At 44.8% G+C, this 15,977-nt stretch overlaps 1 protein-coding gene across 2 annotated transcripts in view; it reads right to left on the bottom strand.

The window, feature by feature from the left end:
* The window catches only part of katnal2 (katanin p60 subunit A-like 2), a 111,597-nt gene that overhangs the window by 11,500 nt on the left and 84,120 nt on the right, over positions 1-15,977 (bottom strand). For both annotated transcript variants that reach the window (XM_072252165.1, XM_072252166.1), the window contains one exon: positions 5,971-6,133. In XM_072252165.1, coding sequence (XP_072108266.1) covers positions 5,971-6,133 — 163 coding nt within the window. The remainder of the gene's footprint in view (positions 1-5,970; positions 6,134-15,977) is intronic.

The following is a 15,977-nucleotide window of genomic DNA, read 5'->3' as shown; positions in this document are numbered from 1 at the left end:
TGTGGTATATTTGGATTTTCAAAAGGCTTTTGACAAGGTCCCACACAGGAGATTAGTGTGCAAACTTAAAGCACACGGTATTGGGGGTAAGGTATTGATGTGGATAGAGAATTGGTTAGCAGACAGGAAGCAAAGAGTGGGAATAAACGGGACCTTTTCAGAATGGCAGGCAGTGACTAGTGGGGTACCGCAAGGCTCAGTGCTGGGACCCCAGTTGTTTACAATATATATTAATGACTTGGATGAGGGAATTAAATGCAGCATCTCCAAGTTTGCGGATGACACGAAGCTGGGTGGCAGTGTTAGCTGTGAGGAGGATGCTAAGAGGATGCAGAGTGACTTGGATAGGTTGGGTGAGTGGGCAAATTCATGGCAGATGCAATTTAATGTGGATAAATGTGAAGTTATCCACTTTGGTGGCAAAAATAGGAAAACAGATTATTATCTGAATGGTGGCCGATTAGGAAAAGGGGAGGTGCAACAAGACCTGGGTGTCATTATACACCAGTCATTGAAAGTGGGCATGCAGGTACAGCAGGCGGTGAAAAAGGCGAATGGTATGCTGGCATTTATAGCGAGAGGATTCGAGTACAGGAGCAGGGAGGTACTACTGCAGTTGTACAAGGCCTTGGTGAGACCACACCTGGAGTATTGTGTGCAGTTTTGGTCCCCTAATCTGAGAAAGACATCCTTGCCATAGAGGGAGTACAAAGAAGGTTCACCAGATTGATTCCTGGGATGACAGGACTTTCATGTGAAGAAAGACTGGATGAACTGGGCTTGTACTCGTTGGAATTTAGAAGACTGAGGGGGGATCTGATTGAAACGTATAAAATCCTAAAGGGATTGGACAGGCTAGATGCAGGAAGATTGTTCCCGATGTTGGGGAAGTCCAGAACGAGGGGTCACAGTTTGAAGATAAAGGGGAAGCCTTTTAGGACCGAGATTAGGAAAAACTTCACACAGAGAGTGCTGAATCTGTGGAATTCTCTGCCACAGGAAACGGTTGAAGCCAGTTCATTGGCTATATTTAAGAGGGAGTTAGATATGGCCCTTGTGGCTACGGGGATCAGGGGGTATGGAGGGAAGGCTGGGGCAGGGTTCTGAGTTGGATGATCGGCCATGATCATAATAAATGGTGGTGCAGGCTCGAAGGGCCGAATAGCCTACTCTTGCACCTATTTTCTATGTTTCTATACCCCTCACCTTCCTCTCTACAACCACCTTATCCAGTCCTTTCAACATTCGGTAGGTTTCAATGAGATCCCACCCCACATTCTTCTAAATTCCAGAGAGTACAGGATCAAAGCTGCCAAACGCTGGTCATATGTTAACCCTTTCATTCTCAGAATCATCCTCGTGAACCTCCCCTGGACTCTCTCTAATGACAACACATCCTTTCTGAGTTAAGGGGCCCAAAACTGTTGACAATACTCCAAGTGCGGCCTAACTAGTGTCTTATAAAGGCTCAGCATTATCTTCTTGCTTTTATATTCTATTCCCCTCGAAATAAATGCCAACATTACACTTGCCTTCTTTACTGCAGACTCAATCTGTAAATTAACCTTCTGGGAGTTTTGCACGAGGACTCCAAAGTCCCTCTGCACCTCTGATGTTTGAACCTTCTCCCCATTTAGATAATAGTCTGCACTATTGTTCCTTTTACCAAAATGTACTATCATACATTTCCCAATACTGTATTCCATCTGCCACTTTCCTGCCCATTGTTCCAATTTGTCTAAGTCCTGCTGCAATCGCATTACTTCCTCAGCACTACCTACCCCACACCTATCTTCTTATCATTTACAAACTTTGCCACAAAGCCTTCAATTCCATTATCCAAATCATTGATAAACAATGTGAAAAGTAGTGGTCCCAATACTGACCCCTCCATTACCCCACAAGTTAACAAGATTTGTCAATTTTGGGTTTAAATCTAACAATTGAGATACCATCACTTTGCAAAAGACTTTCAGATCTCTACTATTCTCCTGTGTAGAAGTGCTTGGAAGTTCACTACCAATTTTATGGCTAGAGATTGGTAATCATTTGTATCAGAATCTGATTCTTCACGATATTTGAATAATTAATAAGATTTGTGTTCTGCTTCTAGGATGTGAGCCATAAATAATGGGAGGACAAGCTCGGGTTAAACTTACACAGTTCATCTGTAGCATTGAAGAGACGTTTGCATAGGTACATGGATGAGAGGAGTTTGCAGGGATACTGCCCAGGTGCAGATAAACGGGATGAGGCAGAAGATCAAGTTGGCATGGACTAGATGGGCTAAATGGCCTGTTTCTGTGCATTAAAACTCTTGACTATATCTCTAACTATAAATTGCTACAATAAATATGAAATGTTATAGAATTCTTCCTTAGAATATTGTGTTCATGAGGTTATGTGTAATCAGCTTCTCTGGTATATTATGACTGGATTTAATCTTTCATAGAGTATACACATAAAATTCAATTTTTGTTTACACTGTACATAGCATGTGATGTAATTCAGAAATGATTGTGTTGTAGGTATATCTTTGGAAAATTGACTTGTATGAATTGAGCTGTGTTTTTCTTAATGAATTATATAATTCAATGCAGCAATATAATTATGCATGTTAAAAGTAAAAGCCACAAAATTCTCAGGATGTTGACTCTTACTATAAAAGTTATATAGTTTTCATCTGGAGAATAGAGGGAGAAGGGAAAAAAGGACCAGGCAGAAATTCATTAATTCTTCAATGGAAATAGAAAAATAGTTATTGATGATAATTTTATAAATAAAGTTCTCAGAATTTTTGTAAAAAAAAAGAGGACCACCACTAGGTGGCCAATCAGAAAAGGCCCCCTTTATTCCTACTCGCTGCCTCCTGCCTGTCAGCCATTCCTCTATCCATGCCAGTATCTTTCCTGTAATGCCATAGGATTTTATCTTGTTAAGCAGCCTCATGTGTGGCACCTTTTCAAATGTCTTCTGAAAATCCAAGTAAATGACATCCACTGCCTCTCCTTTGTCCACAATGCTTGTTACTTCCACAAAGAATTCTAACAGATTCGTCAGGCAAGATTTCCCTTCAAAGAAATCATGCTGACTTTGACGTATTTTATCATTAGTCTCCAAGTACTTTAAAACCTCATCTTTAATAATAAGACTGCAACACTTTCCCAACCACTTTTAGGCTAACTGGCCTATAACTTCCTTTCTTTTGCCACCCACCTTCTTGAAGTGTGAGTGACATTTGCAACCTTCCAGTCCCCTGGGACCATGCCAGAATCAAGAGATTCTTGAAAAATCATGACCAAATGCATCTGTTATCTCTTTAGCAACCTCTTTGAGAACTCTGGTATGCAGTCCATCTGGTCCAGGTGACTTATCCACCTTAAGACCTTTCAGGTTGCCTAGCACTTTTTCCTTTGTAAGAGCAATGGCACTCACTCCTACTCCCTGACACTCACAGACCTCGGACACACTGCTAGTGTCTTCCACAGTGAAGACTGATGCAAAGTACCCATTAACTTCATCTGACAACTTTTTGTCCCCCATTACTACCTCACCAGCATCATTTTCCAGTGGTCCAATATCAACTCTCACTTCCCTTTTACTCTTTATATAACTGAAAAAACTTCTGGTATCCTGCTTTATATTATTGGCTGTTTGCCCTCATATTTCATCTTTTCCCTTCTTATAGCTTTTTTAGTTGCCTTTTGTTGGATTTTAAAAGCTTCCCAATCATCCAACTTCCCACTCACTTTTGTAAACTTATATGTCCTTTCCTTGGCTTTTATGCAGCACTTAACTTCCCTTGTCAGCCACGGTTACCTACCCCTGACATTTGAGAACTTTGAGGACATATCTATCCTGTGCCTTGTAATCTATTTCCAGAAACTTCAGCCATCTCTGCCAGTATCCTCCTCCATGCCACCAGGGCAAGCTCCTCTCTCATGCCCTGTAATTCCCTTTATTTCATTGTGATACTGATACATGTGAGTTGCAATTGCAATATGAATACAATCATATTATGATCACTGCCTCCCTAGGGTTTCTTTACATTAAGCTCCCTAATAAGATTTGGGTTATTACACAACACCCAATCTAAGATAGCCATTCCCCAAGTAGGCTCAAACACAAGCTGCTCTAAAAAGCTATCCCATAAGCATTCAACAAATTCCCTCTCTTGTGATCCAACAGCAACCTGATTGCAATCTCAACCCCACATCTTGGCTACTGTTTGGAGGTCAATATATGATTCCCATAATGTTTTTTTTTATCCTTGCAGTTTCTTAACTCCACCCATAATGATTCAACATTCTCTGACCCTCTGTCAACTCTTTCCAAAGATGTAATTCCATTTCTTACCAACAGAGTCACACCACTGACTATGCCTTCCTGCCTGTTTTTTTGATGGAAAGTATATCCTTTGATGTTAAGCTCCCAACTATGGCCTAGTTTCAGCCATGACTCAGTGACACCCACAACGTCATACCGACCGATCTCTGATTGCACCACGAGTTCGTCCACCTTATTCCGAACGCTACGCACATTTAAATACAGCACCTTCAGTCCTGCATTCTTCGCCCTTTTGAATTTTGCCTCTGTGGTACAATTTAACTCTTTGCTCTGTCAGCATTTGACCCAATCATTGGCTTGTCCTTCCTTACATTCATATTACACACATCATCTACTTGTAAACCTGCTGGCTCATCCTCAGCTCTATCATACTAGTCCCCATCCCCCTGCCATATTAGTTTAAACCACTCCCAACAGCTCTAGTAAACCTGCCTGCAAGAATATTGGTCCCCCTCAAATTCAGGTGCAACCTGTCCCTTTTGTACAGGTCCCACCTGCCCCAGAAGAGGTCCCAATTATCCAGAAATCTGAATCCCTGCCCCCGCTCCAATTCTTCAGCAACGCATTTATCTGCCACCTCATTCTATTCCTTTCCTCACTGTTGCGTCGCACAGACAGCAATCCCTAGATTACTACCCTTGTGGTCCTGTTTCTCAACTTCCTTCCTAACTCCTTGTATTCTGTTTTCAGTACTTCCCTTTTCCCCCCACCTATGTCGTTGGTACTAATGTATACCATGACTTCTGGCTGCTCACCCTCCCTTTTCAGGATATTGTGGACCAGTTCAGGAACATCACGAGCCCTGGGAACTGGAGGAAAACTACCATCCGTGTTTCTTTTTTGTGTCCACAGAATCGCCTGTCTATAGAATCCCTAACTATGGAGTCCCCAATTACTGCCGCCATCCTCCTCGGTTCCCTACCCTTCCGAGTCACAGGCCAGACTCAGTGCTAGAGGCACGGAGCTGTTGCTTCCCCAGGTAGATCTCCCACCCCTCCCCTCCCCAACAGTACTCAAAATGGAGTTCTTATTGTTGGGGGGGGGGCTGCCACAGGGGTGCTCTCTACTGTCTGATGTTCTCCCTTCCCTCTCCTGACAGTCACCCATTTATCTGCTTCCTGTAGTCTTGAGGTGACTAACTCCCTGCAGCTCCTATCTATCACCACTTCACTTTCCCTCACAAGCCGAAGGTCATCGAGATGCGCCTCCAGTTCCCTAACTTGGTCTCTAATGAGCTGGTGCAGATGTGGGCATCAGGAAGGCCGGTAGTCTCCCAGAAATCTCACATCTGACACCCAGAACAGAACACTGGCTCTGTAGACATATGCCCTATTCTCTCAAAAGTTAATTCAGAAAATAAGAAATAAGGAATTAACTTATCTACTTACCATTTGTTCTTGCCAAACCCCTGTTGAGTCAAAGCCTTACTACTCTGACTCACACTGCGACGGCCCCTCCCACGATGACGCTCCACTAGCCGGTACCCCTCTTTTATAAAGACTGGGTTTTTAAAGCTACTCACCGAACCTGCGTGGGAACACTCTGTTACATCTGCGCAGTTCTCCAATCGAGTCATGTCAGGGCGCTAGTACACACAGTCCATTATGTCAATGGGATACTCACTTGTCCCAGTAAGCTGTAGTCCAGCTTTGTTCGAAGCTCAACACCCCCACTGATACTCAGTGGGGGCAGCCAGTGCAAGATCATTGCCTGTCGTGCCTCTTTGGATGGAAGATCTACCAAAATTCGTTTCTCCAATCGCCGTAACATTGCATGATCCAACTCCCTGCGAACAGCAGCTACGTGTCAGTGGATAGTTTGTAGAAAAAGCATCTATCATGTTCTAGCTTGTACTTTTTCTCCTTCTTCCACCTTCCTATTCTGGCATCTCCCCCCTTCCTTTTGTCCAAATGCAGGGTCTCAGCCTGATATGTCGATTGTTTATTCCTCTACATGGATGCTGTCTGACCTACTAAGTTCCTCCAACATTTTGTGTGTGTGTGTTGCTCAGGATTTCCAGTATCTGCAGAATTTCTTGTGTTTTTGATAATCCAGGCTTGTTCAAGAGCATTATGAAGACATATGGAGAGGTAGTTACACCCAAGGTGCAGGACACAGGAAACTGGGTGACAGTCAGGAAGGGGAAAGGGGTTAAGGAGCCAGTGCAGAGTACCCATGGCCATCCCCTCAACAACAGGTATTATCACTTTGGATACTGTCAGGTGAGATGACCTAACAGAGGAAAGTCACAGCAGTCGGGTCTCTGTGACTCAGATGGGAAGAGGGAAGAAGAGGCATGCTGTGGTAACAGGGGATCTGTTAGTTTGGGGAAGAGAAAGGAGGTTCTATGGTGGTTCCTGGATGGTATGTTGCCTCGCAGGGGCCGGGACATCTCAAGTGGGAAGGTGAACAGCCAGAGGTCATGGTCCACACAGGTACCAATAACACAGGTAGGACGAGTGACGAGGGAGCTCAGGGAGTTAGGTGCCAAGTTAAAGAACAGGACCTTAAAGGTTGTGATCTCAGGATTGTTCCTGTGCCATGTGCTACTGAGGCCAGAACTATTATACAGATTACACAGTTTAACATGTTCTAAGGAGTTAGTGTAACAGGGTTTTTGGATCATAGGGCTCTCTTGCAGGGAAGATGGGACAATGTACAAAGGGACGGTTTGCACCTGAACAGGAAAGGGACTAATATCCTAATGGGAAGGCTTGTTAATGTTGCACGGTGGTGTTTAAACAGGAGTTGCAAAGGGATAGGAACCAGAGTGCCAGAACATTCAGTGGAGAAGCTGTGGAGGCAGATGTTGGTAAGACTTTAGACAAAGTCAGGAATCAAAAGGTTGAGCATGGAGCTTTGTATATTTTAATGCAAGAAGTATCGTAGGAAAGGCAGATGAGCTCGGCACGGATCAACACCTGGAATTATGATGTTGTAGCCATCAGTGAGACTTGGTTGCAGGAGGGGCAGGACTGGCAGCTCAGTTTTCCAGGGTTCTGTTGATTTAGACATGACAGAGTGAGAGGGATTAGATGGGGAGGGGTGGTCTTACTCGACAGCAAAAATGTGACAGCAGTTCTCAGTCAGGACAGACTGGAGAACTAACTCGTCTAGTGAGGCATTATGGGTGGAATTAAAAAATAAGAACATAAGAATAGTACAGCACAGTACAGGCCCTTCGGCCCACAAAGTTGTGGCGAACCCTTAAACACTGCCTCCCATATAACCCCCACCTTAAATTCCTCCATATACCTGTCTAGTAGTCTCTTAAATTTCACTAGTGTATCTGCCTCCACCACTGACTCAGGCAGTGCATTCCACGCACCAACCACTCTCTGAGTAAAAAACCTTCCTCTAATATCCCCCTTGAACTTCCCACCCCTTACCTTAAAGCCACGTCCTCTTGTATTGAGCAGTGGTGCCCTGGGGAAGAGGCGCTGGCTATCCACTCTGTCTATTCCTCTTATTATCTTGTACACCTCTATCATGTCTCCTCTCATCCTCCTTCTCTCCAAAGAGTAAAGCCCTAGCTCCCTTAATCTCTGATCATAATGCATACTCTCTAAACCAGCAGCATCCTGGTAAATCTCCTCTGTATCCTTTCCAATGCTTCCACATCCTTCCTATAGTGAGAAATGTATGACAATGTCATTTGGGGCTATATTACAGACCACCCAACAGTCCGAGGGATTTATAGGAACAAACTAAAAGAGAGAATGCAGACTCTTGCAAGAAACATAAGGTTGTTATTTTAACTTTCCATATATTGACTGGATATCCCATACAGTAAAAGGACTAGATGGGATAGAGTTTGTCAAAAGTGTTCAGTCCGTAGAAGTCTCAATGAGAGAGTGTATGATTCTGAATCTGCTATTAGGAATGAGACAGGGTGGATGACAGATGTTTGTATAGGGGAACACTTGAAACTAATGGCATTGTGGTCACTAGACGCAAAGTAAGTATGCCACAAGGTAGGTTTGGTCCACAAGCTGATATTCTAAATTGGAGTAAGACCAATTTTGACGGTTTCAGAAATGATCTGGCAAGTGTGGATTGGGGCAGGGAGTTTTCCTGGTAAGTGGGAGGCCTTCAAAAGTGAAATTTTGAGAGTACAAAGATTGTATGTGCCTGTCAGAATAAAAGGTAAAAATAACAAGTGTAGGAAACTTCGGTTTTCAAGAGATATTGAGGCCCTGGTTAAAGAAAAAAGGAGGTGCAGAGCAGGTATAGGACAGGTAGGAGCAAAGGAGTTGCTCATGGAGTATAAGAAATGCAAGAGAATACTTAAGAACAAAATTGGAAGGGCTTAAAAAAAAGTCTGTGAACCCTTTCCTATCACCCAGTTTTCTGCATTAATTACTCATAAAATGTGGATTGATCTTCAATTAAATTACAATAACAAACACAATTTCTGAGATTGGGGGTGTGGATTGTACAGGTGCCCTACCCTATATAAAAAAAACTTACAGTTGAAGTCAGAAGTTTACATACACCTTAGCCAAATACATTTAAACTCAGTTTTTCACAATTCCTGACATTTAATCCTAGAATACATTCCATGTCTTAGGTCAGTTAGGATCACTACTTCATTTTAAGAATGTGGAATATCAGAATAATAGTAGAGTGGATGATTTATTTCAGCTTTTATTTCCTTCATCACTTTCCCAGTGGGTCAGAGTTTACATACACTGTTAGTATTTGGTAAGGGTGTATGGGGTGTCAGGGAGGGGTAGCACCTCTGGTGGGGGAACATGTCGTGTCCTTTTCAGGGTGGCTTGTCCACCTTTGGTCCCCACCTGGCTCTCAGCTCTCACCTGTGGCTCCCCGTAGCTGTTTGCATGCGACAGCGGCCACACCCCGGGCAACGGCTTGGACAAGCCGGCTAAACCAGGTGAGGGTAGCCGACGGGTCTCAAACCCTCGGTGTGATAGGGAGTTGTCTATCCCAGCATGTGAAGACAGACTCCGGCGGATTGAGTGGACGAGACCAACGGAAGGTCCAACGGTCAAGAAGGCGGTCTCTGCAAGCGTCGTGGAACATGTAGAGCAGAACAAGACACAGACGACGTCCTGGTCATCCACTGCGCCTAGTCCCATCTCCAGCCATCTCGACTCTTGTCTTGCCACTGGATCCAGATGGGAATTGGGAAGAGCGAGTGAGGCTGACGCTGCGCAACTCTCCCTCACTTAAATCCAAATTAAGTGCTGGTTTCGACACCATCATAATGGTCTCGAGGTCCTCATCGACGTCAACGATGGACGAACAACAGTATTTGGTAGCATTGCCTTTAAGTTGTTTAACTTGGGTCAAACATTTTGGGTTGCCTTCCACAAGCTTCTCACAGTAAGTTGCTGGAATTTTGTTCCATTCCTCCAGACAGAACTGGTGTAACTGAGTCAGATTTGTCGGCCTGCTTGCTCACACATGCTTTTTCAGTTCTGCCCACAAATTTTCTATCGGATTGAGGTCAGGGCTGTGTGATGGCCACTTCAATAGCTTGACTTTGTTGTTCTTAAGCAACTTTGGAGGTATGCTTGGGGTCATTGTCCACTTGGAAGACCCATTTGCGACCGAGCTTTAGTTTCCTGGCTGATGTCTTGAGATGTTGCTTCAATATATCCACATAATTTTCCTTCCTCATGACGCCATCTATTTTGTGAGGTGCACCAGTCCCTCCTGCAGCAAAGCACCCCCACAACATGATTCTGCCACCCCCATGCTTCACGATTGGGATGGTGTTCTTCGGCTTGCAAGTCTCACCCTTTTTCCTCCAAACATAATGATGGTCATTATGGCCAAACAGTTCAATTTTTGTCTCATCAGACCAGAGGACATTTCTCCAAGAAGTAAGATCTTTGTCCCCATGTACTCTTGCAAACTGTAGTCTGGCTTTTTTTGAGTCCTGACGAAGGGTCTCGGCCCAAAACGCCGACTGTAACTGTTCCTATAGATGCTGCCCGGCCTGCTGCGTTCACCAGCATTTTGTGTGTGTTGCTCTGGCTTTTTTATGGCGGTTTTGGAGCAGTGGCTTCTTCCTTGCTGAGCGGCCTTTCAGGTTATGTCGATATAGGGCTTGTATTACTGTGGATATAGATACTTGTCTACCTGCTTCCTCCAGCATCTTCACGAGGTCCTTTGCTGTTGTTCTGGGATTGATTTGCACTTTTTGTGCCAAAGTACGTTCATCTCTAGGAGACAGAATTCATCTCCTTCCTGTGCGGTATGATGGCTGCATTGTCCCATGGTGTTTATACTTGCTTACTATTGTTTGTACAGATTAACGTTGTACCTTCAGGCATTTGGAAACTGCTCCCAAGAATGAACCAGACTTGACATCATTTTCTGACCTCAATCCGATAGAAAATTTGCGGGCAGAACTGAAAAAGCATGTGCGAGCAAGGAGGCCTACAAACCTGACTCAGTTACACCAGTTCTGTCCGGAGGAATGGAACAAAATTCCAGCAACTTATTGTGAGAAGCTTGTGGAAGGCTACCCAAAATGTTTGACCTAAGTTAAACAATTTAAAGGCAATGCTACCAAGTACTAACAAAGTGTATGTAAACTTCTAACCCACTGGGAAAGTGATGAAAGAAATAAAAGCTGAAATAAATCATTCTCTCTACTATTATTCTGACATTTCACATTCTTAAAATGAAGTAGTGATCCTAACTGACCTAAGACAGGTAATGTTTTCTAGGATTAAATGTCAGGAATTGTGAAAAGCTGTGTTTAAACGAATTTGGCTATGGTGTACGTAAACTTCTGACTTCAACTGTGCATATACAAAGTCAGGTTATTTACAGAGCCTGTTCTTCTCAAGGTGGTCTGTTTACTGCATGTGCACTATGCCTTGATCAAAACAACTTTCAGAGGACCTTAGAAGTAGAATTGTAGAGATGCATGAAGCTGGAAAAGGCTACAAAATCATTTCTAAAGACCCGAGTGTTCATCAGGCCACAGTAAGAGAAATTGTCTCCAAATGGACAAAATTCAGTACTGGTGCCATTCTCCCTGGGACAGGGTGTCCTGCAAAGATCACACCAAGAGCACAACGTGCAATGCTGAGGGAGGTATAAAAGAACCCAAGGGTAACAGCAAAAGACTGCAGAAAACTCTTCAACATGCTAAAGTCTCTGTTTATGTGTCCACTATAAGAAAAACCCTGAACAAGAATGGTGTTCATGGAAAACCCGGTCCCCTGGCCCCATCATCTTATTTTCACTATGGATATCCAGTCCCTATACACCTCCATCCCCCACCAGGAAGGCCTCAAAGCTCTCTGTTTCTTTTTGGACACCAGACCCAACCAGTTCACCTCCCCATCACTCTCCTCCACTTAGCGGGACTTATCCTCACTAGATAATTTCTCTTTTGGCTCCTTCCACTTCCTACAAACAAAAGGTGTCGGCACGGGCACTCGCATGGGTCCCAGCTATGCCTGCCTGTTTGTCAGCTATGTGGAATGGTCTATGTTACAAGCCTACACTGGTGTCCGTCCCGCACTTTTCCTACACTACATCGACAACTGCATTGTTGCTGCTTCCTGCACCTATGCTTAACTCATCAAATTCATCTACTTTGCCTCCAACTTCCACCCTGCCCTCAAATTTACCTAGTTCATTTCCGACACCTCCCTCCCCTTTCTTGATCTCTCTGTCTCTATCTCTGGAGACAGCTGTCTATAGACTGATGTCTATTATAAACCCACTGACTCTCCCAGCTACCTGAACTATACCTCGTCCCACCCTGTTATTTGTAAAAACACCATCCTCTTCTCTTAATTCCTCCATCTTTGCCGCATCTACTCTTAGGATGCCCTAAGAAAGGGGGCTTCCCTTCCTCAACCAACAATGCTGCCCTCAACTTCATCTCTTTCATTTCATGCACGCCTGCTCTCACCCCATCCTCCTGTTAACCAAGGGATAGGGTTCCTTTTGTCCTCACCTATCACCCCACCAGCCTCCGCCCCCAGCACATAATTCTCTACAACTGCTGCCATCTTCGACAGGATTCCACCACTGAGCACATCTTTCTCTCCCCCAACTTTCTGTTTTCCGCAGGGATCGCTCCCTACCCAACTCCCTTGTCCATTAATCCCTCCCCACTGATCTCCCTCCTAGCACTTATCCTTGCAAGCAGAACAAGTGCCACACCTGCTTCTACACCTCCTTCCTCATTACCACTCAGGGCCCCAAACAGTCCTTTCTGGTGAAGTGACTCTTCACCTGTGAGTCTGAATGGGGTTCTCCTGCTGTTGCCTCCTGTATATTGGTGAGACCCAACGTAAATTGGGAGATCGCTTCACTGAGCACCTACGCTCCGGGATCTTCCAGTGGCCACCCATTTTAATTCCACTTCCCATTCCAATATGTCAGTCCATGGCCTCTTCCACTGTCGCGACGAAGCCACACTCAGCTTGCAGGAAAACACCGTATATTCTGTCTGGGCAGCCTCCAACCTGATGGCATTGACATCGATTTCTCAAACTCCCGATAATGGCCCTACTCTCTCCTTCACCATTCCCCACCTCCTTTTCCTTCTCTCACCTTATCTCCTTGCCTGCCCAGCACCTCCCTCTGGTGCTCCTCCCCCCTTTTCTTTCTTCCATGGCCTTCTGTTCTCTCCTATCAGAGTCACTGTTCTCCAGCCCTGTATTACCTATCACCTGGTGTTTCTCTTTCCTCCCCTCCCACCTTTTAAATCTACTCCTCAGCTTTTTCTTTCTCCAGTCCTGCTGAAAGGTCTCAGCCTAAGATGTCGACCGTACTCTTTTCCACACATGCTGCCTGGCCTGCTGATTTCCTCCAGCATTTTGTGTGTGTTGCTCATATATCATCTTTTCCCTTCCTATAGCTTTTCTCAGTTGACCTTTGTGGGATTTTAAAAGCTTCCCAATTATCAAACTTCCCACTCACTTTTGTAACCTTATATGTCCTTTCCTTGGCTCTTATGCAGTCCTTAATTTCCCTTGTCAGCCACGGTTGCCTACCTGTACCATTTGAGAAATTTCTCTGTGGGATATATCTATCCTGTACCTTTTGAACTCTTCCCAGAAACTTCAGCCATCTCTGCTCTGCCATCATCCCTGCCAGTATCCCCCTCCAACTGACCTGGGCAAGCTCCTCTCTCATGCCTCTGTAATTCCTTTTATTCCATTGTGACACTGAGATATGTGACTTACGCCTCTCCCTTTCAAATTGCTGTATGGTTTCAATCAAATTATGATCACCGTCTCCTGAGGGTTCTTTTCCATAACTACTACTACTACGACGTCGACTCAGGCCTAGGGGGCCGGCGTCGGGCACGATGATGGACTCTCCATTCCTCCCTCATCAGTGTGTTCAGTTCATCTACATTAGCTGTGCCACTGTCTTCTAGGAGTGTTTTGACCACAGTCTTGGGAGGGCGCCCAAGGTTCATCCTCCCATGCTTGGGCTCCCATATGATGACTAGACTGGCAGGTAGCTCGGGGTGGCGTAGACAGTGCCCCGCTAGTTGCAGTCTTCTTGCCTCGATTTTAGTGGAGAGCATCGGTAGGTTGTTAGAGAGCTCAACGTTCGTCACGTGCTGTTGCCAACTCACGTCAAGAGCCATCCGGAGCATTCGTGTATAGCAACCATCTGGAGACTTTCGCATAGTCTTGGTGAGTGTCCACGTTTCACATCTGTATGTGAGAATGGACTCTATGACTGCTATGAAAATACTCTTCTTAAGCCCTCTGGTCAGTTTCGACTTCCACATTTCCTTCATGTCGTTCATAGCCCTCCACGCCAGTGACTTCTGTATCTTTATGTCCTTCTCTGAATTCATCATTCTTGACCCAAGGTACTTGTAGTCATAGACTTTCTTAATGGTACCATTCTCTACGGTCTTGAGAGTACCTTCGTCGCAGTTAAAAGCCATGTACTCTGTCTTTTTAGCACTTAGGTGAAGTCCAACTTTATTGCACTCAGTTTCCACTTTTGTCAGTAGCTGCTGTGCTTCCTCCATCTGGTCAGAGAGCAGGACTATGTCACCTGCAACATCGAAATCTCTGAGTGTAACTGGTCTGACCGTTTGGTTTGTCCTGGTTTTATGGTAAAACCAAGCTTGTCATGATCTTTGGTAGCTTGTCGCGGAGTGTAATCAAGGACGATTATGAAGATGTAGGATGCCAGAGTGTCTCCTTGCAGCACACCAGCTAGGAGCTCGAACACTGCTGTTTCTCCATCTGGTGATACAACTTTCGCCATGGTTTTGGTGTAGCTGGACTCTGTTGCTCCCAGTAGACAGTCTGGCACTCCGTAAGCTTTCAGGATCTTCAGCATTTTACCTCAGTGAATGGAGTCAAAAGCTTTGCGAAAATCAATGAGCACGGCTGGTAGGTTGTTCTTCTTGACTTCCTCGATGATTCTACGGAGAGCAAGTATTTGTATTACTGTTGTGCGCTTCTGCCGAAAACCATTCTGATTGAATCTTAGTTTAGAGTCAATGGCAGTGCAAATCCTGTTCAAGATCATCCGATTTTATAGCTTTGCTAAGATGCAGGTCAAGCTGATACCACCATAGTTATCTGTCTTCGTGAGGGATCCAGACTTGGGGACTGGGATAATGTTTGAGAGTGACCAGTGTTCTGGTTTGTCGCCTTTCATCAGTGCCGTATTACACATGCTCAGCAAGATGTCATCCAGGTCGCAGTTCTTCAGGACATCTGGTGGTGTCCCATCTGGTCCAGCGCTCCTGTCCTGTTTGGTTGCATATTTGGCCTTCTTCAGTTCCTCAATGGTGAATAGGCCGTCATCGATGCCGACTTGCATTGTATCATGGGTATGTCCTCTTCTTCTTCCGTGATCGTTGGAGGGCTTCCCAGCAGGTTCTTAAAGTGGGTAAACCATGTCAGGACACTGTCCTCTGCTGTTTTACCGCTTATTTGACCTGATGGGGACTTCTTCCATCCGTTGATCTCGTTGACTAGGTGCCATGCTTCTCCACGCTGCTTGTCTTCATTAGCAGCCTCGACCCCTCTAATCCTCTCAGCTAGTTCCTCTTCCTTCAGTTGGTCGTAGGTGGCAAAGAGATTCTTCTTTGCTGTCTTGAACTTGTCTCTTAGTTCTTCTGTTTTGCTCCTTCTAAGTACGGCATGACAAGCATCAACCACACTTCTTGCTGTGATGACATCAGGATGTTTTGAGATCCAGCTCTTCAATGTTTCAAGAAGCTGGATCTCCTTTCCATTCAGCTCCCTAATAAGATTCTGGGTTATTACACAACACCCAATCTAAAATAGCCTTTGCCTGAGCAGGCTCCAGCACAAGCTGCTCAAAAAAACCACCTCGTACGTATCCAACAAATTCCCTCTCTTGTGATCTCACACCAGCCTGATTTTCCGAATGCTTCTGCATATTGAAGTCTCCCATTACAATTGTGTCATTATCCTTATTACATGGCCTTTCCTGCTCCCTTTGCAATCTCAATCCCACATCCTGGTTGTTATTTGAAAGCCTATATATGATTTTTGTCCTTGCAGTTTCTTAACTCCACTCACAAAGATTCAACATTCTCTGACCCTATGTCACCTCTTTCTAAAGATGTAATTCCGTCTCTTACCAACAGAGCCACACCACCACCTATGCCTTCCTGCCTGCCC

The sequence above is a fragment of the Mobula birostris genome, chromosome 3 (assembly GCF_030028105.1).
Source record: "Mobula birostris isolate sMobBir1 chromosome 3, sMobBir1.hap1, whole genome shotgun sequence".
Classification (NCBI taxonomy): Eukaryota; Metazoa; Chordata; class Chondrichthyes; order Myliobatiformes; family Myliobatidae; genus Mobula; species Mobula birostris.
The sequence above is the reverse complement of the archived record's forward strand: the minus strand, read 5'-3'. Positions and strand labels throughout refer to the sequence as shown.